Here is a 26,436-nt window from a genome sequence, read left to right as displayed (position 1 = left end):
CCCGTTAGGAATTTTTTCATCACTTCACTAAATCACTGAGCCAAACAACAACGTTTACAAAACTCTTGTAAACTTAAGAATTACCTCTATACCTTATGGAAACCAGCCTCAGGCTGTTGCGACAGTTTCAAGTTAAATCTAACTTGAATAGTATAACTCAAAGTACTTAGTACAAATGCTTCTAACGAAAGCTGAAATCTACAACTCAAAAGACCTACTACAATTGAACTAGAATAAAAGACAGACACATGTAACTGGTTCTTCTATCTGGTTCATGTAGCTCCAGGTTCATACACTTAAATACACAAGAATTACTTGCAAATGCCTTGCTATTTTGCTCTCAATTCTTGCTTAACTTCAGCAATTGTGCGTCACATGTAAAAGAAAACATACTAAAATATATAGAGTTAGTAGAATTAAGATTAACTAGAGTTCTAATGATTTACTCTTCCATCGTGGAAGAATTCTAGTTATCTTCAACTTCTAACTCCTCCCTTATCTAGGATAAAGTTCTCTTCAAGTAAGGAGTCTTGCTCTTTATCGATTATGCAACATTTTCATTTAGGGAATATCAGATACAACACGTGCATGCCTTGTGCTTGAATTTGCCTGTGCCATGTGTATTCTGTGTATGGACCTGGTTCATGCATGTATTCCTTTGTCAATCATTAAAACAAAACTTACTCAGGCCAACACTTATTCTAATGAATTTGGGGACATGTCCAAGCCATGCCCACATTGTTCTTTTTTCATGGGCTTTGTAGACAGGGGCAGATCTATGTAGGGGAGAGGGGGGTGGTACGCTACCCAATCGCTCGGATAGAATTATATTTATGTACTAGTATTTTACGAACAAAAGGTATATAAATAAAGTAGTGGTACCCTTAGTAACAATGTGACGGTAGGTGCCAAGGTGAAAGTCCTAACTTTCCGGATACAAGGGTTAGTGGGAATTATATTTATAATTAAATTCCCCTAATTTTATCAAAATACTAATTTAGCAAAATATATTTATTAAACTAAAATATTTCATAAGCCACGCGTGGGCCATATCTAACATTTGTTGGCGCTAGTATTTCATTATTAAAATAGTAATGTTAGAAAATTAGTAATGATAGAAAATGATGGTCATGTGAGCATTGCTAGTAACTATATTATGGTGAGATAGAAATGATCATATGATTCCTCTATAGTGGCAGAGTCAGAATTTCTGCTAAGGAGGTTCAGAAAAAAAAGTTAAAAGAGACTATGCCCAATGGAAATTGAACCAGTAATCTAACAAAAATTTTGAACCCCCTTACCCCTAAGCTATGCTTTTAGGCTATGTCAATAAGATTTAAAATATATTATATAGAGGTATAACTCGAATTTTGCCTTATATGTACGGTATAATTTTTCGATGAATGATGTTCGAATGAATTCCCTTCCGCTCCCTAAATTCGCCCCTGCCTTCCATGCTTAATTAAATATTTCGATTTCCAATTCTGAGAATATATATTTGTTTGATGAGAAGCGCTTTTCCACAATAATTTTTATTTATATACGACGGAGTGTATAATTTAAATTTTAACACTTTTGGAGGACTAAATTCACAAAGTACACCCCAAAATAAAAATAAATTTTTTTTTACCTCCTATAGCAAAGGTTAACACCTTATTTATTTTAAATAAATACCATTTAGAAAAATTATATTATATAGACACCTTTTAAGGTTTATAGGAAAATATTTAATTTTGATTACCTGTTAGCCCTAAGCCACTAAATATGTTAATCAGTTACACTATTTTCTTTCTCTCTCTACTTTGATACATCCCATTCTCTTTCCCCCATCCCATTAAAATTTCCGATCTCCTCCTCCTTCCACCGGATTTGTGCAAAGTATGAAAATTTCCCTATATCGTTTAGCAAAAGACAACTCGACACAATTAAGGAAGACAAAAGACCGACTAATTGAAATTACGATAATGGCCTTAGTAGGGAAAGGAATGTCGGAGAAGGGGAAGAGATGTTTGAAAATTGTATATTTTATGGTGGCGATGTTAGCGTCGCTGTTGGTACTATCGGCGCCACTGCTTGTGGCAATAGGGGATGTATTGGTACCAAGTGTGTTGATTTCGAGCTTCTTCTATTTGGGAATTTAGAGTTCTTTTCGACATAGTCAAATCAACTTCATCAATCCAGAGCAATTCCACGTGTCATCCACGCCACAACTTTATCTTTCGCGATGAAGAAGAACATTTCTTTTAATATGTTTCAATGTAATTTCAACGTATTACGCTGTATTTCATTGTATTCATTGTCTTTTTTTCATTGTAATTCAATGTATCTCGCTGTATTCCATTTTAATATATTGTATTATCTGTCTTTTTTCCATTGTATTTCAATGTATCCCATTGTATTCTATGTATTTCATCATATTCACTATCTCGCTATATGCCATGAATGTATTCATAAGTTTTTTTATTAATATAATTTATGTATTCAGATGTATTATATAATTTCTCTGAAGATTGCTATATTTTTGAGGTATTTTTCGGTTGAGAATCTTTTTTATAACTGAAAATACAAAATTTGTGTATTATAATTGAGTTTGTTGAGTTATATTAGGAGTCTATTATGTTAATTGATTCATTTTCCGTTTCAAAAACAGTGTAATCCCCTATTTCACATCGTGGATACAGTCGAATACAATAATCTGTCCAGCTGTAATCCCATGTTTCACTCTATGAATACAGTCGAATACACTCGAATACAACAACTGATTAGCTGGACTTTCCTGATTCACACCTATTTTTACTACTGTATTCATGAATATAATAGCTTAAATACATCAAATACAATTTATAACCACATAAAAAGTATCTATAATCCGTAATATGACAAATAATATTTATAAATGACTAATTACTGCTAAAAGATAATGTTTTATGAAAATTTCACATACAAAAACATGAAGTGATATGTTAAATGCCAGCCGACCACTCTCGAAGCCGTCTGTTTTCATGCCTTCCCAACACAATCGGCCCAGTCTTCAGGTTTTGCACTTTCCTTTTTGAAAGTCTGCACTCACTTTTTATTTATTACGTGGTGAAGGGGAATCCCCAAATCACGTGCTGTACTGTCATCCTACTTTTATTAATACTAGTTTTAGCGCACGTGCATTGTACGTATTTGTCGCGTCAATAATAAAAAATTATTAATAAAATATATTTTTCATCATATAAATATTAATATCGTGTTTTAGTTGAATTAAAATATTTTCAATTAAAAGAATTGAACTAAATATTAAATAATGTGTCTGCACAAGTTGCTTCATATTTACACAAAATTATAATTTTAGCAATAACAAAAAAAGGAGTTAGAGCTTATACTATTTAAAGAATAATATTTTACTTTTTAATTTTAATTTTTTTATAAGTTATTAGCAGTGACAGAGCCACCTTATAGGAAGAGGTGTCAAATGACACTTCTTCACAGGAAAAATACAGTGTGTAGGTTGGTAAAAAAAAAAATTATATGTATATATACTCTGTATTGACTCCCTTTAATTTCCTGGTATGTTTACTTTTATTATTTTGATACCCCTTAACGAAAATTTTAGCCCCGCCACTGATTATTAATTCTTCGTTGTTATCTTCTTGGATACATTTTTCGCTTTCTATCTTTTCAACTTCCATTTTTAATGCACCAACTTTTACAATTTCATGTAACTCCTATACAATTAAACATCTTCTAACATGATGTCCTCCATTTATTGTATTAAGTTTGAACAGAAAGATAAAAATTTACCCACACTCATGACTATTTATAATAAACAAATTTGTTGTTAAAATAAGCATGTTAGATTAAAGTTAGAATCATATATATCTTTCTTTTTGAGAGATTAATAATTTTTTATTATCACAACTAACCAAATATCATGTAGCGTCAAAGAATGCAATATTATTTCATGTTTATTATCTCTGATGATATCAAACACCTCATATATATTAGAATATTTCTAGAAAGTCATACGTAAATAAATTATTATCGCCTTTACGGATATATCATAATGAACTTTTTAAATCTTGAATAATTTAAAACTCTTAAATATTAGGACTTAACACGTAGTTAAATTGAATTGATTTGTTTTTTTGCTAAGTTAATGTAAAAAGTCACTATTTGTTTTCATCACTAAAAGAATAATTATTTACCTTTTCAGATTTTTATATCAGCTTATCCCAATTATAAATTTTAAGTGTAATTATGAAGGAAAATAAAAATATTTTTCTTTATATTATCAAACTTTCAATAATAAAAAAATAAAGGAAAAACAAAAATTAGTAAAGTAATAAGAATATGAGCGACATGTGGAGAAAACAATAGTTAACTCTCAAGTGAGAAAAGCCCCAAGACTAAGGGTGTGTTTGGTATAACGAAAAATATTTTTCGTGGAAAATGTTTTTCAAGAAAATGTTTTTTTGGAAAACAAATAGTAATCTTATTCATTTTCCGGTGTTTGGTATGCAAATTAAGGAAAATGACTTTTCAAGAGTATTCATAAATAATTTAGATATAATAAACATGAAGCCATAAACTTTCAAACCAACAATCTTCCGGACCTACAAATTTCATAAACTTTCGAACCGCTAAACTTTCAAAATCGCGGATTTTCAAACTCGTAAACTTTATAATCTCTGAACCCGTAAAATTCCAAACACATAAACCTCCGAACTCATAATTTTGGAACTTGTAAAATTTTGAGCCTTTAAACCGATAAATAATAAAATTAAAACTGAAAAATATAATTAAAATATTTTTTTCGGGAGGGGGGGGCAGGGTGGTGGGGGCGGAGCTGGGGGGCAGTAAAACGAAAAAAAAACATAAATTTAAATTACAAAAAAAAGGTAATTTTTTTTTTGTGCGGGGGAGGGTGGTGAGGGAGTTGGGGTGGGTGATGTAGAAAAATGAAAAAGCAGAAATTTGAAATTGAAAAAAAATTATTTTTTTTTGCGAGGGATGGAGGGGTAGTAGGGCGGGTGGTACCGGAAAAACTGAAATTTGAAAAAAAAAAAACTTTTTTTTGGAGAGGGGTGGAGTGGGTTGGTGAGGATGAGGAAGGTTGAAAAGGAGTTTTGGAAAATGTTTCCCTTCTCTTGATAAGGAAAACATTTTTCTCCAATCGAAGGAAAATGGATTGATAAGGAAAATATTTTTCAAAATATTTAAGCCAACCAAACATGAAAAAATTGGAAAATATTTTTCGGAAAATATTTTTCTTCGTCCCAAACACACCCTAAGTTTCTGCAGAGCAGTGTTTTGTTCTTTGATGTTTGCTTGTGGCTCTGGAATCCCCCGTGTTTGCTCTCGTCTTTGTACTTCTTCTTTTTACCCTTGTTTATTTTTTTGATTGTCCTGTTTCCAAAAAAAAAAAAAAAAGTTGAACTCTACAAAAAATATGGCAAACAACTTGCTACAAGAAGTTGCCGGCGCTTGAAAGAGAAAAAGACCAAAAATTTCGTTCTTTTAATTCAAGTTGGATCAATTAAGGAAATTAAGAATTTTTATAAGGTAAAATTTTAATTGATTTCAAAATCTAAATATTAGGAGAGTAGTTTAAACTATTATTTTGTCCAATATAAAATTTATTTTTAAAGAGTATTAAAGACGAACGACATTTCGCTAAGGGCCTCCGTACTTTTAATATAATATAGATATAGATATAGATAATATATACTCTCTATTGACTCGGTAAGGAGTTTTGAAAAAAAAGAGAATATTTTTAAAATTTGTGGTCTTAAAAGCTTAAGAGATAAAAAGTTTATGGGGCCATGACATTTGTGTAGCTATAAAAGCTTCTCTTTAAGGGTAAATGAGTAAAATGAAAGAGTTTAGAGTTGAATTATTTTCAAATTTAAAAATGTGTTATTTATTTTAGAATAGACTAATAAAGAAATTACCTTATTTAATAGTATATATTCAAATGAGGGAGTAATATATATACACTCACTGTCCCATTTTTGGCACTATACTATATTCCAGTTTCTTCTTACATGAACCCAAAAACCAATCTCCTTTTTCTTAGGTTGACTTGAATCTAACATATTAACTTATTACTCTCTTTTCAGAATACTCGGATTTATTTTGTATATTTCGGAAGATGGGTACAGAGAGTAATTACCAGATGAAGGTGGTGAAAGGGGATTATGGTTATGTGCTTGAAGATGTTCCTCACTTGACTGATTACATCCCTGATCTTCCTGTAATTCCTTTCACTTTTCTCTATCTAATAATAATTTTCGATATGCATGTATTTAGATGTATATTTGAATCTCTATTCGTTTGATTTTCTCATTTCATAATGTCAATTGGTTGTTTTTGTTAATTATGGCACCGTTATGCTGTTTCTCCCACCTGATCGATCCACCCTCTCCAATTTTTTAGTTTATTTTTTATAATGGTGGTGTTGGGTCAGCTTGTATCGGGATGTGTGGTAAGTGCACTTCACGAGTTAGCTGTTGAACAGAGTATGGTATATAAGCGGAGAAGGGTAGAGTGAAGGGACATTACTTTTAGCATAGCTGGATCCAAGATTTGAGCTTTATGTGTTCGTGATTCTGGGACAGCAACCCAAGTGCTAGTAACTCTGTTCCAAATTTTATATTTTTACATATTTAGTGGATTTTTTTATATGATGATGACATGAGTTGAGCTTAAATGGAGAAACATGGTCAGTGAGGATGCATATAGCCGATCCCAACTTGTTTGGGACTGAGGCTTAATTGTTGTTGTTGTTGTTGTTGTTGTTATTGTATATATTTAGTGGATTTCTTGACACATAATATACAGGATCTGAGCCAAAGCTACTATGTTACGCTCTGCCTCCGCTCCTTACTTTTTGAAGGAAGCAACGAATTTCTCAGTTACAACTGTAAAGAAATGGAAGCTAAAGCATGACTAGCTTGATCCGACCACCCTCTCCGACAGTTTTTTTCAAAGGAATAAAAGGAAAAATTGTATACTCTGTCATTTTCTTTCCCTTTTGAATAATAGTTAGGAATATGTTCTATTTTGTGGTAAACTTAATGCTGTGCACTAATATTGACGATTCAGTTTTGAAATTTATTGACAACTTTTAAACGTCATGGACTTGTATACAGAATTTATGGTTCCATAAAGTACGCATGTTCTCCCACAGTTGGCAGAACATGAGTAGTTTCTGGATTTTACTATATAAAGTTCTCTGTGGGAAATGATAATGGGGCTATTGACGAAGTATGTTAGAACCTAGGAGATAAAATCAGAAGCCCTTTTATGAAAAGAGAAGGGGAATTTTCTGCTCTATTGTTATGTGACAAGATTGGTATAAAAAGAAACAGGCTTATGAAAATTAATATATTTGTTCTGTTCTCTGAAAGTTTTAGGTGGTCCGCTAGAGGAAGAAGTTCATAACTTTCTTGATGAGGGCACACACTACAGTCTGACTTGTTGGTGGATGAATAGTTGATTGAACTGGCATTTATGTAAAAAGATGTTTTCGGGGCATCCACAGTTTGGTGCTTAGCTCGGCTGGTAGATGCTATCTAAATTTTTAATTTTGTGTCGACAAACAAGAGACTTCAAGTTAACAGACATTAGGGTTTGTTTTATTGTAGTCAGTTGTTGGTGGACAATTGTTAGATGTGTGAACTTGCACTCATTTACAGAACGTTTTCGAGATGTCTGCAAATTTGTTGTGGAGAAAAGTGCTTAGACCAGGTTTTGTTGGAATGCCAAGTATTTGGTTCACTTCAAAGGGAATTATCTTTTATTCTATCTGTTCTTCCTTCGGTCCATAAACTAATCCTAAGACAAAAAACCATATCCTTGTCATCTCTCTCCTTTGTTTTCTTTCCTATTGTCAATTCAATCGCATGGTTGGAGAAACTCATGCAGTCTGTATTTTGCTTTTGGAAAGAATTGCTCCATTTCATTATCTTTTTAAGCAGTCTTGGATGCTGGCATGTAGCCTTACTGACTTACTATTCTTAGTTACTGTTGGACATAAACGGTTCAATTTTGGCTCTTATAAATAGTACCTATTTTATTACAATAAAATTACCTATTTTATACTGCCGACATTCTGTTGTACTGGATGCTGATATTTACTAATTGACCTTCTTTTACATGATTCCAGACTTATGACAACCCATTGCGGTCCAATCCTGCATATTCAGTTGTGAAGTGAGTTCAATCAACAAAAATTTCTTTTGTCATGCTTCAAGCTACTCGGCAGTTAGTCTACAGTTCATTATTCGTGCATTCCATCCATAACAACTTATGAACTTTCATTGTGGTTTCAGGCAGTACTTTGTTGACATGGATGATACTGTCCCCCAAAAGGTGGGTCCTGCTTCTTTTTCCATGGGTCTAAAATTCTCTGCAAAGAAGCTCTTTTACACCCATCTTCATTTCAATGTCCAATTGAAATGCTAAGACAAATTACATTTAGCTACATAGAATCTTGAGAAAGCTGGTCTTAGGATTCTAAATTTTGCTATCCTGAGAGTGCAGATGATTCAAAGAAGGTACTTAGGAATATCTTGAAAGCTAGAGTAGAAGACCATTTCACATCGTTCTTGGTTTTGGAAAACGGAAGATCCCATATTTTTTTGAATTTCACCTGTCTAGCTGTTTTGTCTGACATATGAAAACTTTGTTATTCCATCCTTGCCAAAAGTGACATCTCAGGAAACAGAGTTTAAGTTTTGAAATGGAATGCTTAAATGATGAACAAAATCGAAGTATATGTCAAAATTTTGAGAATTGACTCCATGGTATAGCTGAAATAGCTGAAAGGTATAGAAAAACAATATGCTGATCTGACTCTTCAGAATGGTTACTGGTTGCTTTGCACTCCTTTTCAATTCCTTAGTCTTTTCAGTTGTTTCCGAGATGATATGTCAGCGAAGAAATCTTAATAAGGCGTTATTATGTTTTCTTTCATGAAATGTGCTAGCTTGTCTTTCCATTTAGGTGCCAGAGAAACCTGTATTAGAGAGAGTACTTCTGATTCCTCCTCTCCCTTGAAGTAATGTTCAAATCTCTGTCCAGGTTGTCATTCACAAGGACAGTCCAAGAGGGGTGCATTTCCGCCGGGCTGGTCCCCGTCAGAAGGTATGTACATTCCTCTAGAGGGGAGGCAGGATGCAATTCTCCTTCTCTCTCTCACTCTCTCTTTTCCATGAATCAGTAAAAGTATGAACACAAATTTTTTCACTGAGAAGCATGCTTCATTGTTGCTCAGGTGTACTTCAGTTCGGATGATGTTCGTGCTTGTATTGTAACTTGTGGTGGTTTGTGCCCAGGGCTAAACACTGTGATCAGAGAAATTGTACATAGCCTTGATTATATGTATGGGGTCAGCAAAGTCTTTGGAATAGATGTGAGTTGGTTGAACTTCAACTTTTATGCTTGATTAGACATTTGCCTCGTGCAGAAGTGATTGATGCATGCACAGTTAGTTGATTGCAAGGGGAGGGGATCCAGTTGCATCTATTTGTACTTGACTAATTTTCCATATCATCAGTTGCTTCTTCATACAGAAATACTTCAGCTGACAAAAGGAAAAAAAGAAGGGGGGGGGGGTTGTGTTAATCTTATTGATTTTAACTAATGCTAAAAGAAACTAAAGGAATATTTTAGTTGTTATGTTTGACATTTACGAGTGTTTAAATAATGGACGTTGGGTTTAACTCAACCTGAAAAGCTAGTTCAAGTGGTGCGAATTGGCCAAGGCTATATAAGGAGACAAAAGTTATATATATAAAATAACCGATGAGGGATTCTAACACTCCACCTGACATGGCAGGGGCTAGACATGTGGAGCATGGATTATAACATGGGAGACCCAACATCTCCAACATTAGTAATGGCTTTGACTTTGATACAATGTTAAAGGAAACTACAACCGGCACTTTTAACTGATGTGACATTCTAACCACGAGTAAGAAAGTTCCTCTAGGGTACGTATGCTCTAACCAATAAGTCAATGGCCTCCTTTCTCATTAGAACTTTTAAGAATCTCTTTAACCCAGCATGTTGTCATAGCAACACTTGTCATTCATCAGCGTTTAAGATGCTAACGATGTAAAACTTTCAAGTTAAAAAAAAAAGGGCAGCCCGGTGCACTAAACTCCCGCTATGCGCAGGGTCCGGGGAAGGGCCGGACCACAAGGTTTTATTGTATGCAGCCTTATCCTGCATTTCTGCAAGTGGTTGTTTCCATGCAGTCTAATGTACAACTTTCAAATAAATTATAAAAAAGTTTACGGAATAATGTTGCTTCTAGTTTCTTGTATTGCCATATAAAATTTTCATTTCTATTCGGGCTGTGGGCCAACATAAACTGATGATGTAAAACACAGAGGTTTCCATGACTTGGGATATCTTTGAAACCAGTGTCCGAAAGTGAGAGTAAGCCAGATATGTAAATTGAGGTGTTTCTGTTGGATTGCTTCTTATCATTTACTGTGGCATCTGGTAAAAGGTCACCAATTCGCTATGTGTGGGAAGTGAAGATATTAAAGCAGATCCCTATTGCTATGTCTTGACTTTTTTGGCTATTAAAATATTAACATTTTGACAATTGGAGATTGAGATTGCACCATATGTGTTTACTTCTGTAATTCTGTTTTCCCAGCTTCCCATTGGCAAAGATTTGTGTGGGACTTCATTGGCAACTGATACTGTACTTCTTTTTCAAAGGGAGGTTACAGGGGTTTCTATTCAAAGAATATCATCACTTTGACACCAAAGACTGTTAATGACATTCATAAACGTGGTGGTACAATTCTTGGAACATCACGAGGAGGCCATGATACCACGAAGATTGTTGACAGCATACAGGATCGTGGAATTAATCAGGTACCTCTAGTGCGAAATTGTCCATAAGCAGGTCTTGTTAGTATTACTGTTACTTTTTTGGGATATGTTGTACAGAAACAGGTGTGGTAAACGGGTAGATACATTTTCTGCTTTCATCCCTTGTTGTTCAGCTATGATATTCCAACCTTCTGCAATAGCTGCTTATTAATGAACAAAGAAGCATACTGGTAATGAAAATCTTCTTTAGGGGCGAAGAAAGTTTAGCTTCTGTGAGCATGAATGTCCTATTCAAGCAAAAGACCTTATGTGTGTGTGGGGGGTGGGGTGGGGGGTGGGGGGGAGTTAGTTTTGTCACAAGCTATCTTTAGGGATGAAACTATTTTATCACCACAAGTCAGCATCCTCTGAGGCAAACCTTGTATCTCATTCAAAATGTCTTCCAGTGATGTTTTTTTCACTCAATAAATTTAGACTACCTATGACTTGTTTTTTACTGGTCCAGGTTTATATAATCGGTGGTGATGGAACTCAGAAAGGAGCAGCTGTAATATATGAGGTATGTTAGTTCCTGGGAATAAGAGGGCAAAAGGTGTTCATGGTGCTGAGCTTTTTCACTCTTTGCTAAAAGTTGTGAAAACCAATCCTTTTATTAGGCTGTTGAGGTGATTTTGAATCACTTAACAATCTCTTTAATCAAGTTGTCCTTTACCGTGTATATTAGATGTCGACATCTTGATCCCTTTTTATCATACATCGGTTAAGCTCTTAAACGCTACATATGTCAATATAATTCTATTAAGTTTGGATAACTTGGGTGGCCTTTGCATATCAGCCTAATAGTTTCCAGGAGATTGCTTTCCTCTTGAAATTTTCATATGGCTTCTGTATGGTTTTCGAAAAATTGGATCTCAAGGTGCTTGTTTATTGCCAATAGTAGTGAAGCAACCATTTGTATATGCTTCACTTTATACATCGTAGCATCTGATTTTGACTCATGATATGGTCCTTGTTTTGGGTGTTCTCAATACTTTGTTTGATGAAATAGTACTTATCCTCTCGGAAGCTTATTAGAGAATCCTACTACCATTTTGCAGGAAATTAGGAGGCGTGGTCTCAAAGTAGTTGTTGCTGGGATCCCCAAGACAATTGATAATGATATTCCTGTAATTTTCATCTCTTCATATACCCATTGATTTTTTTCTTTTATTTCATATAATAAACAGTTTAATTATCTCAGGAAGTACAGTTTTATGTTCTTGCAAATGGGGAACATAAATGTATTCCACAGCACATTACTTGATGTGATGTCTTTAAAAGCCTCATTTTGAGAGTTTTAACTCGAATCTGATCGAGGCTATTTCAAGTTAATAGAGATCTTCATTAAAATAAATAAAACTTGTTTCTGTTTTCAGGTCATTGACAAGTCATTTGGTTTTGATACTGCTGTAGAGGAGGCTCAACGTGCCATAAATGCAGCTCATGTTGAAGCTGAAAGTGCTGAGAATGGTATTGGTGTGGTGAAGCTAATGGGGCGCTATAGTGGTATTGTGCACCTTGAAATTTTATTACATAATGCCTATAGCCTAGTTATGACTTATGACAGGGTAAGGCTGCGTACAATAGACCCTTGTGGTCCGGCCCTTCCCCGGACCCCACGCATAGCGGGAGCTTAGTGCACCGGACTGCCTTTTTTTTTTTTTTGACAAAGGTAACAGTTATGTATTATAAAAAAAGAAACCAGCACAACCTTTGTGCTGGTAACCATTTACAGATTCACAAGAAGCCAGAACCTATCCTTGTTCTTCTTACAAGGATTTTGATGTCTAAAATCGATTCTTCATCATTCACATAATTTTCCTTGCACCAAAAGTGAAACAACAGAATACAATTCATCTTTAACTTCTGAATAGGACTGCTTCTGTCTTCAAAACACCTGGCATTCCTTTCCTTCCAAACTATCCACCATGAAGAGCATGAAGAACTTGGACTGTTTCTTTCCAAATTCTCATGAAGAGCATTTTTTGTTCATCTCTACTGGCATAACATCTCTTACACAGTGTCGGTTAATCTTGCTCTTAAAAGTAAATAGCTCTTCTCGTTTTGGTTGTTGCAGAAGCTGGTCATTAGATGGATTGAAGCATTAATAGGTAAAAAATAATAAAGTGAGTCTGTCTAACCTCTAGGATAATCATTTTCATGTGGAGCATAACTTATAATTTGTAGCGATCTCAGAGACAATGCCCTGTTAAGTTACTTATCATAAAATTAATACTCCCTGAAAAGTTGTTTTCTCAATGCTTATCTTTTTAAACTTTTCCAGGCATAGTTCAAATTTCTGGATTTTTTGTTGCAGGATTCATCGCAATGTATGCCACTTTGGCGAGCAGAGATGTTGATTGCTGTTTAATTCCAGAGTCGCCCTTTTATCTTGAAGGAGATGGTGGATTATATGAATACATCGAGAAACGGCTCAAAGAAAATGGGCACATGGTTATTGTGATAGCCGAAGGAGCAGGACAAGAACTTCTTGCAGCAGAAAATTCGCTTGCCAAAAATGAACAAGATGCTTCAGGGAACAAGCTTCTCCAAGATGTTGGTTTGTGGATTTCCCAGAAAATCAGGGTAATGGTTGTAAAACTCATGAATTCCCTTTTGAAGTTCTTATTAAACCAAGAAATATCTGCCTGTCCGTCTGTCTGTAGGTGTGTTTGTCTCCACTTGGGCATGCAGATTTGTCTTGACAGTAGTGCTATGCTCATTGTCTAAATGTCAAATTAATTCCAACCAATAAAGGATTATAACGTTCTACTTCTACCCTGTTTCTAGAAAGATGGGAAGTATTCATCTAAGGATTTAAATAAGGAGGAAGAACTTGTACCACATAATTACTCCTACCTTATGGTAACCACATTATCGCTAGTAGGCATATGCCTCTAATGAAGACAATGCCATTTAAGTTAAAAGAAAATAGCCAATGCATTAATCTAATTTATTTGTTACTAGGTTTTTATTCTTGAATGTTTTATAGTTATCTACTCATCTATCAAAACTGAGTTGTGTGTTGGTGTAAAGTGGCTGGCACTATATCATTTTTGTTGAACATTCTGCTTTATGGTTAAGCTAATGCCTAATTGCACTATGGAAATTTTCTAGCTTCGTGGTGCAAAGCACCCTGATGAGCAATGTGCATAAGTCTTACATTAATGTCACTTTTAAAACATTGCCGTTATCCAAAATTGTGGAAAATGGTAGAGCCCATGGAAAAGTCACGGTTGAGTTGAATTAAAGAGGAATCTATGTTGTCTTGTTTTCTGTTATACTCACCACTTTGTTCTCTTGTTGTAGGATCATTTTGCTAAAAAGCCCAAGATGGCCATTACTCTTAAATATATAGGTATGAAATTCCAACCATCCTAATTAGTTGATTTGTTGCGAAATATATCGAGCTAATTAAAGCTTTTTCCAGATCCCACTTACATGATTCGTGCTGTTCCAAGTAATGCCTCTGACAATGTATATTGCACGCTTCTTGCTCAAAGTTGTGTTCATGGAGCAATGGCAGGGTACACAGGTTACACCTCAGGGCTTGTCAACGGTCGCCAGACTTATATTCCATTCAATGTAAGTTTGTTGGTTTTTTAAAAGATGGGGCAACAAGAATATTAAAAAACATTGATTGAAAATGTCTCTACTTTTGTATAAACATAGAGGGCTTTAAATAGTCAACTTGAGAACATAATCTGTAGAAAAATCTGCATAAGGATTTAAAAAACCTAAATATCTCAACAAACCTAAAAATTTTATAGAAATTTACATTCAAAAAAGTAGATTTATCCTAAAACTAACTTATTATGCTAAAAAAATGCAACGGTAACTGAAGCAAATCATCAACACTCCTCCTTTGCTTCAGTTGCTCTAAAACAATTGCTCCTCCTCAATTACTGCTTCTGCTGTTTGTGCTTGAGGATTGTGTTGAGCGTCTTTGAACTTACACACTTTTATAACATGGCATGTTTGTTTGCAAATACCACATATTGCATCATGTCTCCACCAACAAAAAATTTTCTAGGTGTGTTTTCTTTTTGCAGTATTTGCAAAGAGGATAATTGACCTTTTTTTTTGGTTTTGTGCATCGCCTTTCTCCCCCCTCCCCCCTCTTTCCTCCTCTTCTTCTCCCCTATTCTTCCTTTCCACCTTTTCTTGAGCCGATGGTCTTTCGGAAACAGCCTCTCTACCTCTCTAGATAGGGGTAACGTCTGCGTGCTCACTACCCTCCCCAGACTTCACCCGTGGGATTATACTGGGTATGTTGTTGTTATTGTTGTTGTTGTTTTTGGTTTTGTGCATAAAAAGCACCTTCAATAACCATTTCTTGTCTAAATGCTTTTCTTTGTTCTTGTGCTTGAAGAGCACTTATTAATTCTGCAACAGATATGGTAGAGAGTTCTTTAGACTCATTTAGAGAGGAAATGTTGGACTCGAATCTCTCTGGAACCGTCACAAAGAACTTTTTCAACTATTTTGTCATCTTTGAAATCCTCGCCAAGCAATGTGATTCTATTAAAATAGAAGAAATCCTATCAAAATACCTAGTGATAGTCTCATCTTCTTGCATCCTAAGAGATTCAAAATCCATTTTCAAATTTAAAATCTGCATTTGTCTGACTCGATCACTTGGTACTCTTTTTTAAGCTTTCCCAAGCTTCTTTTGCTGTCTCACATTCAATGATTTTAGAAAAAATTAAATCTGCAACTGAATTTTGAATCACAGTTTTGGCTTTATATATTTTGGCTTTCTCTTCTAAATGATTTTTAATTTGGGCAAGAGTAGGATTTGCTGGGAGTGGTTGTAATGGTTTGTCTTTCGTTACAACTTCCCATAGATCATAGGCTTGAAGATACGATTTCATTTTCACTGACCAAATCTGATAGTTTTCACCAGTGAAAGTTCGTGGGGCATTCAAAGAGAGACTGCTGCTTGCCATGTTTGAAAATGGGTTTTAACAATTGATATTGGTTAAAAATGATTTGAAAATGGTTCTTTGGAAGAACTCACAGATCCCGTAAGACCAATGAAGCTCTTGATGCCACTGTTGGTTTTTTAAAAGATGGGGCAGCAAGAATATTGATTGAAAATGTCTCTACTTTTTTATTAAACATAGAAGGCTTTAAATAGCCAACTTGAGAATATAATCTGCAGAAAAATCTGCATTAGAAGAATTTAAAAAACTCAAAATATCTCAACAAACCTAAAAAATCTAACAGAAATTTAAATTCAAAAAAGTAGATTTATGCTAAAAAATATAACAGTAACCGAAGCAAAATCATCAACAAAGCTGTTTTGTGTTCACTTGTTTAGCTTTCTTCTGGAATCTTGGCTGTCTTTTTGGCGGACGTGATCTTGAGAATTTCCATGCGTACCTCTTGGAGTCCTATTTTTGGGGTCTCGCTGCTAGTGATAACAACTACTTTGCCAAACTCCCAGCGCTCTCTAAGGGAATGTGTAAGGCGAGGCTTGAAGTGTTAAGGGTGAATGACATGCGGATCTCAGCTATTATTATTATTTCGTCAGCTTTAATTTTTTAAACTGCTTAACGATGGAAAAAAGTATAAAAAATTACTGAAAACCATGAAAACTGAAATTTTAGGTTACTCCCATAATGTTTTATTTTTAAAATTTTAGGGTAAACGACATAAGATTTCCATGTTTCCTTAACATGCACATAAGATGTTGGTTACTAATAAACACCTTAAGGTTACCCTTTCAAACATCCTCTTTTTGCATTTGAAAAAAAAAACCAGGCAGAAGGCACGTGAGAATTGGCAAAAGCGAAAAATCTCCCAGGTTTTTCATCCCATTTGACTGCCTCGATATAGTTAGGCATCAGCTCTTCTCTAGGGACATGTGAAGGCACTATGAGTGCCTTTAAGAACATTCTGCTGGCATTTTATGCTCAGTTTCATAGGTGCTTTTCTTTATCAGCTTCTGGGTCAATAGCTGAAATTCTCATTTTAGGTCAAGGATGCAACAACAACAGCAACAACAACGACCCAGTGTAGTCCCACACTGCTTTTCTTAAATTCTTTCTATTTTCTACTTTAAGATCAGTTCTCCGCCCATATGCACATTTGGACTCATTGTTTAGTTTTCCCAAGTTTTCCTAATTCCAGGAGAGACTGTTCCAGAGGCTTTCAACATGTTAAACCAGTTACTGGAAAATTTTGTTCTATGTTGGAGAAAAGATGTATTTCTATGATGTTAATAAAAGCATCCCACTTCCTTATCAATTTTTCTTTTCCTTTTCAAAAATAAAAGCATCCCACAAGTATATTAGTGTTATTGAATAACTTAGTCTCTACATGTCTGTAGTGGGGAGTTGATGCTTGTCCTTTCCTCAAAAGGATGGTCAGGAGTGGTTTGTTCTGTTTTCGAGATTAAGGGAAATAATGCATCTTTGTTTTTCTAGTATCACTTAGCATAACCGATATGAACACCACTATTACAATTCCAAGCGTACTGTATTTAGCACCTCCGTTCGTCACCTACTCTACTTTGATTTGGTTCATGAAATGGGGAACTTAAAGTAATTCTGTCAAACTATATCAGGTTCCAAAAAGGGCATTTGATTTGCCATGAAGGTTTAGAGCCGTTGAATTCTTATTTCCATGGATGCACCATCTTATATATTTAACCAACATTTTTGTGTGCAGCGTATAACCGAGAAGCAAAATATGGTGGTTATAACTGACAGGATGTGGGCACGTCTTCTTTCGTCAACCAATCAGCCAAGCTTCTTGTGCCCGAAAGATGTTGAAGAGGTTAAAAATGAGGAGCAGCCGCAAACTCAGTTGTTGGATGGGGATAACAATGTACATGAGAACTCAGGTCACTAAGACACCAGGACGGCACGAAATAACGCACTTTACATGCCACTAAAGTAACTCTTGTTTTCATCATTTGCTTGTGCAGTGGTCTCTTGCTAACTTTGAAGCTTTGGGTCTGCCTCAGCTGTGGGCAGTAACATGAATTGCTAATTCATCTAGAGTGCTAATTCTTGAATTGAAATTAGACTTTTTTGAATACTTTGTAATAAAATTTAAATAGTGAGATGAATGTTGGTATGCACATAAATGATAAACTGTGTCTGGATCTCTCTTGAAATCTATAATGAGACGTTGACAGAAATAAGCAATAGATGTGTTATGAGATGTGTTTTCCGCTCTCATTAATAAAGATCATTTGGCTAATTAGAAGTGCCAAGTCCAAAGAGAGCGTGATCTGAATAAGAGATGCACGTATTTCTTTAATTGCCAGCTTTTTATTAAAAATGAACCTTCAATATTATTATTTAATATTTTAACTTATTTTTTATTTATATTTGTTATATGGTGATGACATGAGTTGAGCTTGAACAAAGAAACATGGTCAATGAGGGTTCATGTAGTAGATCTTAACTTTTTTGGGATTTATGTGTAGTTAGTACTCTTGATATTTTCGTTGATAAAAACAAACTAGGGGTCGTTTGGTATGGCTTATGCTTGGATAAGTTATGCTGGAATTAGTTATATTGGTATTATTTTTTATTAACTGTTTGGTATGTTGTATTAAAAATGATAATTGCATAATTTCTAAGAAGCAAGTATAAGTTATCCCGGCACTAGTTACTCGACCTCCTACAAGGTATAAGTTATTCCGGTACTAATTTTAATCCCGGGATTATGTTTGTTAACCAAACAAAGTATTAAGGTGGTATTAAAATTTTATATCAGCACTATATCTACTTGTACCTCATACCAAACGACCCGTAAGAGTACTAATATTTGTAGGATGGTGACTCAGTTAATTGCTTTTTACTAATCACGTTAGGGGAACTGAAAAGAAATATCCAAATGGCCAGAAAAGAATGACAGATACACATAAATATAGAAAAGAATGTAAAAAACAAAAAAAAAAAACTTTTGGCTACATAACAAGCTCGTAAAATAACTCTTCTCATTTTGCCGGAAAGAAAAAGTAGTAGTTCTCATTTTCAGGTAACATCCGTACAACTTGATTATTTTACATGGCAATGTTTTATCCTACCTGATAAAAAGCTTCTTAAAAAATATAAAGAATCATAGTATGCTCCAAGATTGGAACTTGTGAGAGGATGTATTCAACCCCTATAAACACCAGAAGGATCTGCATTCTGCACAATCCAAGGATGCTCGAGTAACTTCTTCAGGGCCAGACGTTGGGAAGAATCCTTGACTAGCATCTGCTATTCCATAATATTGATTTTAAGAATTAGTCAAGCTGAAACATAAGTGTAGCTAATTCGAAAAAGCAGTTGGATAATTTTGAAAATAACCTGACTAATAAGATCCTTTGCAGATGATGAGACTACCGGTCTGGAAGGAAATTTTAGATCCACTTGCACAATCCTGCGCACATCATCACAAACCAGGATGTTCAATAAACAGCAACAATGTTTTCTTTTGGTACTGCTTGTTTTGCTATAGCCAAATCCAAAAACCAATATGACCATCTCTTTTTCTTTTTTCTTTTTTTTTGACAATGGTAACAAATTTATTCATCAGCACAACGATTATGTTGGCAATAGCTATTTTCCTTGTGAACTTTACAAGGCTTCTAAAAATATGACATTTTATCTCTTTTGCTTTTCAGTTTTACATTTCTCATAAAAAGCAACTCTTAATGGTTTCCACTTGTTGAGAAGATTTACCTTCTATATGTATCTGAGTGTTCCTTTGCTTCAAATGGAGGCACCCCATATAGAAATTCATAGCAAAGGATGCCAAGGCTCCAAATGTCCACATTTGCATCATGCTCCACACTTTCCACTGCAATGTACAACCATCACTAAATTTAATTCAATTAGGCTTTGCTTTAGTAAATAATCATGCAGGCCATGTGAAGGTTAGCAGTTAGCAGAAAGCAACTTGGAGAAAAAAATATTTGTGTCCGGCAATGCAAACATGAAGTTACATTTGGTATAACGAGCATACCCATCTCAGGTGGCAAATAGTCTAGAGTGCCACACATAGTTCGTCTACGATCAAAGGTGTGTACTGACCAACCAAAGTCTGCAATTTTAAGTTCACCCTAAAAGTAGAAACCATGAGAAATTGAAGTTAATAAAAGTTCAGTCATATTTTACAGCAAAAGCAAGAATAAAATGAAATGCTTAATAAATACCTGTGCACCAACCAAAAGGTTCTCTGGCTTAATATCTCTATGTATTACATGCTTCCCGTGACAGTATATGAGGGCTCGTGCCAGTGATGCAACATACTATTCCATGGCCGCAAGAAAACAAATTTAAACTTTTGATCAATTTAATAACAAATTGATCCATATATTGAAGAGCATGTTGAAATCATATAACATATTAAGGATCCATATAATTCTAGTTGCTCTCCCAACTAACACGAATTCTCTTAATCTCCTAATTGAAAAAAGAAAAGATAAGAACTCACAGTTGCAGCACGCCTTTCACTAAAGTATTTGCATTTCTGCAGCTCCTTGTAGAGTTCACCCTTGGCAGCATATTCCAAAATCAAATAAACTCGTTTCTGCAATAATAATGCAATAATCAGTCTCTTACTTCTTTTCAGTCCACAAATTGAACAAGTAAAGCATTAGATTGTAGAATTCTACCTGATCATAAAAGTAACCATAAAGTCTCAGGATATTTGGATGTCGAAGGTGGCTTTGTATTTCAACCTCACGACGAAGCTGGTGCTCCACTTGGGACTGTTTCAGCTGGCTCTTGAATAGCACCTTTAATGCAACAATATGATTGCTCTGTTTTCAAGAAACAACCAAGCTTAATATCCACAATATCACTTGTAGCGCGAATCTTAAATTTCGATAAAGAAGAGAGACAGAACAAAGGTAGAATGTGAGGATTCCAAAACGATTGATCAACGGGCAAAAGACTTTTTAAATCCAAGTAGTTTCACATACACAGTAGCAATTTTAGCTAATATCAAAATAAGTAGTACTTATAAATTATTTCTTTTTTTCATCTGTACCCCAATAAACTTTGATTTCCCAGAAGAATGAATATGAGGATCATATGCTCGACAAATTCACATTAAACAACGTTACAGAATATGAAACATATGTCGAATTACCAATTAGAAAATCGTAATTAGTTGAGTAACTGAAACTAATAATTATCCAGTAATCTAGAACATAGGAACTGGAACTCTGATGCACTAACCCTTTTCTCTCTAGCTAAATATACATGACCAAATTTTCCTCTTCCAAGAGGTTTTCCAATGTCAAAATCATTGACAGTCCATCTCTTGTTATCCACCACTGCGCCCTCAGAAGAACCCTGCATAAGTTGATAATTGTAATCAACCCAGTCTACAAAAGGAAAAATTTACAGAAAAAAGCATATATTTCTATAGAATAAAGTTAAAGCAGAAAAATTCTTATAATTCCATAACCATGAATAAGAGAGCTAAAGAAAGTCAACGAGTCCATTTTGTTCTATAGCTTTCAAAATTTTCCCGTGGGAAATCCCGGATCCACAGACCTAATTCTTAGATCTCAGTTAACTGAAAATTCACCCCAAAATTGCCAATTTATACTAAATTTTGTTCCAAATACCTATCATGAAATCAGAAAAAATAATTGTCTACCTCCTAATACGAAAAGAAAAAGAAAAAAAAAACTTTATTACTCCAAAAGGGATTCCACAAATTCGCTCATCGCAACATGGAAATCGAACATAAGAGAATGCTGATAAGTCAATTTGGCTAAAATTCCGTGAGCTCTAATGGATACAAAATTAACAGGAAATAAAAGTTAACTTAATAATTTGGTGAGAAATTGTTACCTTGTGTTGCTGCGGCTGAGTCTCCGCTGCAATCGCCATGTCCCCTCTGTTGCCTGTATATGCCCCAAGGAGAAAGAGAAAAGGAGAGAGGGAATGGCTTACGGTGTAGCAATTGTGGAGTCGTTAAAAATGTCAATTTTTGAATAGAAAGATATCTCTCTCCTGGCTTCGTTTGTAACGGTCATATTTGTGCGACATAACATGTGAGCCAATTACGACGACAGAATGTATATTTTTAGCTGTTTTAATAATAATAGTCGATAAAATATATATTATCTTTTACGAAAATTAGATTAAAACTGAAAAAGAAAAAAACAAAAGGTTGCAATTTAAAGCACCATTAGTTTGAGTATTGTTTTCTATTAAAGTTTGTAGTAATAGTGTTTGGACATAAACTTGAATAATTTTTTTTTGCAAAAGTTGATAATTAATGAGAAAATAACAAAAATAGTTCTATTTATCATTGGTAGCAGGTTCAAAGTAGTCCCTTAAGTATCATGCAAACAATTTTATCCTTTAAGTTTGTCAAAAGTAAGTGCTTTCTGTCTCCATTAAATATTTATCAAACTCTAATTGTTAAATTAAGAAAATATTTAATGGAAGCTCACATTTTGGAAGTGCAGTTATTGCAATTGTAATTTTTTTTTTTTTTGGTCTATTTTTATGTCTCATGTAACTTTTTTTGTTGTGATTTTTGGAATTTTGACGGAACTTTCTAGTGTTTTTATCAATGGCTTCTTGGCCACTTAATTTTGCACCGGATTTTAAAGCCGGTACATGAACTTTTGATTTTTTCATTTAACACCCCAACTCGATAAAAATACTTATAATAAATCGCTCTCTTAGAGCGTGTATCTCAATTGCCTGATATGAATACCACGTCAGATACTAAGACCATTTATTGTTTGACATTTGTAATATCTGGCCCCATCCCTTTTAAAACCAATTTACCTTATTTTTAATTTTTGTTCTCTTCCCTTTTTTCTTCACCATAGCTCCTCCAAAACCTTCCCTTGTCCAACCACTATGACAATAGTAAAAATTCAAATATGATCGATTCACATCATAGTACATATCTTAATCAAACCTCAATCAAGAAATTAGTTCAAAGAAGCTATCAGATCTTCTAAAAAAATATCAAAATCATTCCGACAAGGTTTTCATCGGAAAAAAATGGCATCTCGGCGACGCTCGTCAAAATCAAAATTAACATACCTACTTGAGCACCTATTACTTCCCACCCCTAAAAGTTTCTAGTAATTTCGTAGTCTCAACTGGCCAAAGAAGATCACCGGAAACACTGTCACCACCATATCTGTCGTCAACTGAGAAAATGAGATAGACCAACCAACGTCAAAATAATTAGTTTGTCGAGAAATGAAGACTGGCCAAGAGATTGTTCAAAGTCGCAATGAAGAGAAAGGAGGTGGGGGTGGGGGGATCGGGAAGAAATTGTGAGGAGAAAGAAACTGGGGGAGGGGGGAGGGTAAGGAAGAAGATAAGAAAGGGGGTTACGGGAGGGATTTAGGATTTAGTTTTTTTTTTAATTTATTTGTTTGTCTTTTATTTACTTTTTCTTTTTCTTATTCAGATTTAATATTTTTAAGTTTAGTAATTCGAGTGACGCTCTTTTTCTGCATGATTAACACGCACTTTGACCACGTCTGATGTGCTACTGTCACATAAGCATAGTCAAAGGTCAGAGGTGTTCACTTATAAATAATCGATTGAGTTGAGGTGTTAAAGAGAAAATTAAAAGTTCATATACCGGCTTTAAAATCCGGTGCAAGTTTAGGTGGCCGAGAAGCCATTTCGCCAATTTTTTTTCCCCATAGTTTAAGTTAAACTTAACAATTAGAGTTTGATAAATATCTTATGGAGATCAAAAATACTCATTTTCGATAAACGTATAGGGCTAAAACTACCCAAATAATACTTAAGGGACAACTTTAAATCTACTAGCAAAGATGGTGGACTATTTTTATTATTTTCTCATAATTTGTGAGTAAAGTTTAAGATTTGAAAATCTTCACTTAAATCACATTCTAAGCTATTGTTTTACTAGAAGCTCAAGTAGGGTCAACCTTGTGTAAAAATAGTATTTTAAAACTTTCATAACATTTGCAACTTCTAATTTGTGGATGCTATAGTGGTCAATTTTTGGATTGAATCAAGCCCAACTAGCCAAAAGTTAGGAGGAAATATGACGTGAACATAACTTCAAGGACAAAAGTTAAAAATGTTTCCCATGAGGCAAGCGAGGTACAATACTTGTTAAATTCAAAGTTCTATTCATAAAGCAAGCAGGGACAAAATTTAACTTTAAGTGCTATTTATGCACTTCACCCACTTTGATGCCTAAACCTAGCGTAGGAGATATTGTGTAGCGAAACAGTCATGACGAACCATTGGCCGCACACCAATGCACTAGGATTTTAATGAGTCCAGATCAACCCCTCGATGTTCACAGTCACCTTGGAGAATCGCAAGTCCTAACTCCTCAAGATTCTCAACCACATCCATAAACTTAGAGATTCACCAAGTCACGACTGTCCATTATATTTAATGGCATTGCCAAGCCTGAATCAAAACTAACGATTCAAACATTACTAGAATCCTTACTTTCTCTTCTCCTCTCTTTAACACACTTAGCTATTTTAAAATACATCACTAGTAACCATCAAGCTTAGTGACTCACCATATGAATAAGATCATTTATTGGTTTCTTTTATTTTATGTTTGTCAATTCTTGTGCTATAGTCTGTTTATCAAAAACTAGTCTTATTTTTAATGTCGTCAATACCTATTCTATTAACAGTGCAATTTAGCATCGTAGTTTGGTGCTCACAATGGAACTTCCATAGCTAATTATCATGACCACCCCTTTCTCCCCTACCCCACATCATCGTGTCATATAGGTGCCACTTGTCATATATTTTTGTCATACGAAAAGCTTACGTAGGAAAGAGGCTAGCACTTGTGGGAATGTTCTAGAGAAATATAGATGTCTCCCTAAGAAGACCCTAGAACCCTATGGGTTTGCTAGGAAAGTCCTTGAAAGATTCTAACTATGTAGAGAATTCTAGAAAAAGGACTTAATTGTAAATAATAAGTGACTTGTGTAATAATTACTATTTACTCACTAGCCCCTAGAAGACTAATATATAAAGAGGATATTTATTTGTAACTCACCAAGCTAAACAACCAAATTCTCTACAATAAAAAGCTTTATTTGGCAAAGTTCTCTTGTCTTATCTAACATTCCCTTAGCAATATTGAGTGTAGTATTTTAGACTGACTTGGCATAGCAAGATCGTGACAGAGTTGTGAAAGATCGTGAGCAAGTTGTCAAGTGCCGCACGTGCGCTTAGTTCAACACTAAGGACGTGACAACGTGTTAATAGAGAAAAGGTTGCAACCAAGTGAATGGTAAACGATGAAGAAATTAACGTTGCCAACATCATCCAGGATGCTGCTGGTAAGAAGGGCCGTAACAAAAAGAGGAATGTCACCAACAAGTGCCAGGAGGTGCAACCCGAGGTTGTGCCAAATGAAGGGCTTACATCCCAAGAACCATCTTTCACTGAGGCGAGCAAAAATGAAGTGAAGGTCTTGCTCAAGGACGTCTCGCTCAGTAAAAAATGGGTTATGAAAGTGAACATGGGGATAGACGACGTGGGGAATTTTGGACAACACTTAGGAAGGTAGAAGACACCCTTAGCGTTCTTGACGGGAACACTTTTGAGGAGATTGAGAGTATCTAAAATGACTTGGAAAGACGTACACAGACTGACATGGAGCTAAGGCAAACCATCACTTCCTTGTAGTGCAGGATCATGGAGGCATTGAGTACTATCGATTCTAAGAAGGCAAAGATAGAGTCACTTGAGGAGCAGGTTGATATTGGCGTGCTATCAATGTTATGAAGGCAAAGATAGAGTCACTCGAGGAACAGGTTGATACTAGCGTGATTGAGGGAGCCAACAATATTGTTGTGATGAGGGAGACTAAGATCGAGACTCCCAAGCCACCAATGTTCAAAGGTGTTCGTAATGCACAAGAAGTGGAGAACTTCCTTTGGCACTTGGAGAACTATTTCAAGCACGACAAACTGAGGGATGATTAGGCTAAGATCAACACTGTTGTGTTGTACCTCTCAAAGATTGACGCATTGTGGTGGTGTCGAAAGTGTGTCGACATGGAGAAAAGGCTATGCAATATTGAGACATTGGAATAGTTCAAGAAGGAGTTGAAGAAGAAATTCTACTCGGTAAATATGGTGTATAAGGCTAGGCGGAAGCTAAGGGAGCTCTGACAGATGGCCACAATTTGGGAGTATGTGCGCGAGTTCACTACCTTGTTGCTATAAATTTTGACATTGTCCGAGGAAGATTCTCTCGTCTACTTCATGGATGGGTTACAAAATTGGGAAAAGCAGGAGTTAAGAAAACATCAAGTAGCCAATGTTGACGAGGCCATAGCGGTAGCGGAGTCGCTCATTGACTTCAAGATAGATCCTGCCAAGTCCAAATGGGACAACTCCAAGTAGGGTGGAGGAGATTATGATAGGGATAATGGGAAAGGCATAACTGAGGCACACGAGGGAAATGCTAGGGGGCCATCCCATAACGGACAATGGTCCAAGGGAAACAAAAAGGGAAACAATGGCGAGTACGTGCCTAAGAGAGGGTACTACTTTTGTAAATGGCCACATTGGGCGAGATAATGCCCATAGTTG

The 26,436-nt window shown here is 35.2% G+C and overlaps 2 protein-coding genes across 2 annotated transcripts; one reads left to right on the top strand and one right to left on the bottom strand.

The window, feature by feature from the left end:
* Positions 1 to 6,004: 6,004 nt before the first annotated feature.
* Positions 6,005 to 18,054, top strand: LOC104211414 (ATP-dependent 6-phosphofructokinase 6-like). Its single transcript, XM_009760462.2, has 13 exons — positions 6,005 to 6,241; positions 8,156 to 8,202; positions 8,322 to 8,361; positions 9,073 to 9,135; positions 9,266 to 9,403; positions 10,726 to 10,884; positions 11,348 to 11,401; positions 11,940 to 12,008; positions 12,258 to 12,387; positions 13,199 to 13,467; positions 14,191 to 14,239; positions 14,312 to 14,466; positions 17,557 to 18,054. Exons 1-13 carry the CDS (start codon positions 6,140 to 6,142, stop codon positions 17,737 to 17,739), a joined length of 1,458 nt encoding a protein of 485 aa, XP_009758764.1. The 5' UTR covers positions 6,005 to 6,139; the 3' UTR covers positions 17,740 to 18,054.
* Positions 18,055 to 18,728: 674 nt separating this feature from the next.
* On the bottom strand, positions 18,729 to 21,843 carry LOC104211415 (serine/threonine-protein kinase Aurora-2). Its single transcript, XM_009760463.2, has 9 exons — positions 21,699 to 21,843; positions 21,075 to 21,191; positions 20,507 to 20,653; positions 20,326 to 20,421; positions 20,045 to 20,140; positions 19,855 to 19,951; positions 19,572 to 19,689; positions 19,197 to 19,269; positions 18,729 to 19,103 (listed from the first exon to the last, which is right to left on the bottom strand). Exons 1-9 carry the CDS (start codon positions 21,735 to 21,737, stop codon positions 19,002 to 19,004), a joined length of 885 nt encoding a protein of 294 aa, XP_009758765.1. The 5' UTR covers positions 21,738 to 21,843; the 3' UTR covers positions 18,729 to 19,001.
* Positions 21,844 to 26,436: the final 4,593 nt, after the last annotated feature.

The sequence above is a fragment of the Nicotiana sylvestris genome, chromosome 10 (genome assembly GCF_000393655.2).
Source record: "Nicotiana sylvestris chromosome 10, ASM39365v2, whole genome shotgun sequence".
Taxonomy (NCBI): Eukaryota; Viridiplantae; Streptophyta; class Magnoliopsida; order Solanales; family Solanaceae; genus Nicotiana; species Nicotiana sylvestris.
This window is presented reverse-complemented; position numbering and strand designations above follow the sequence as displayed.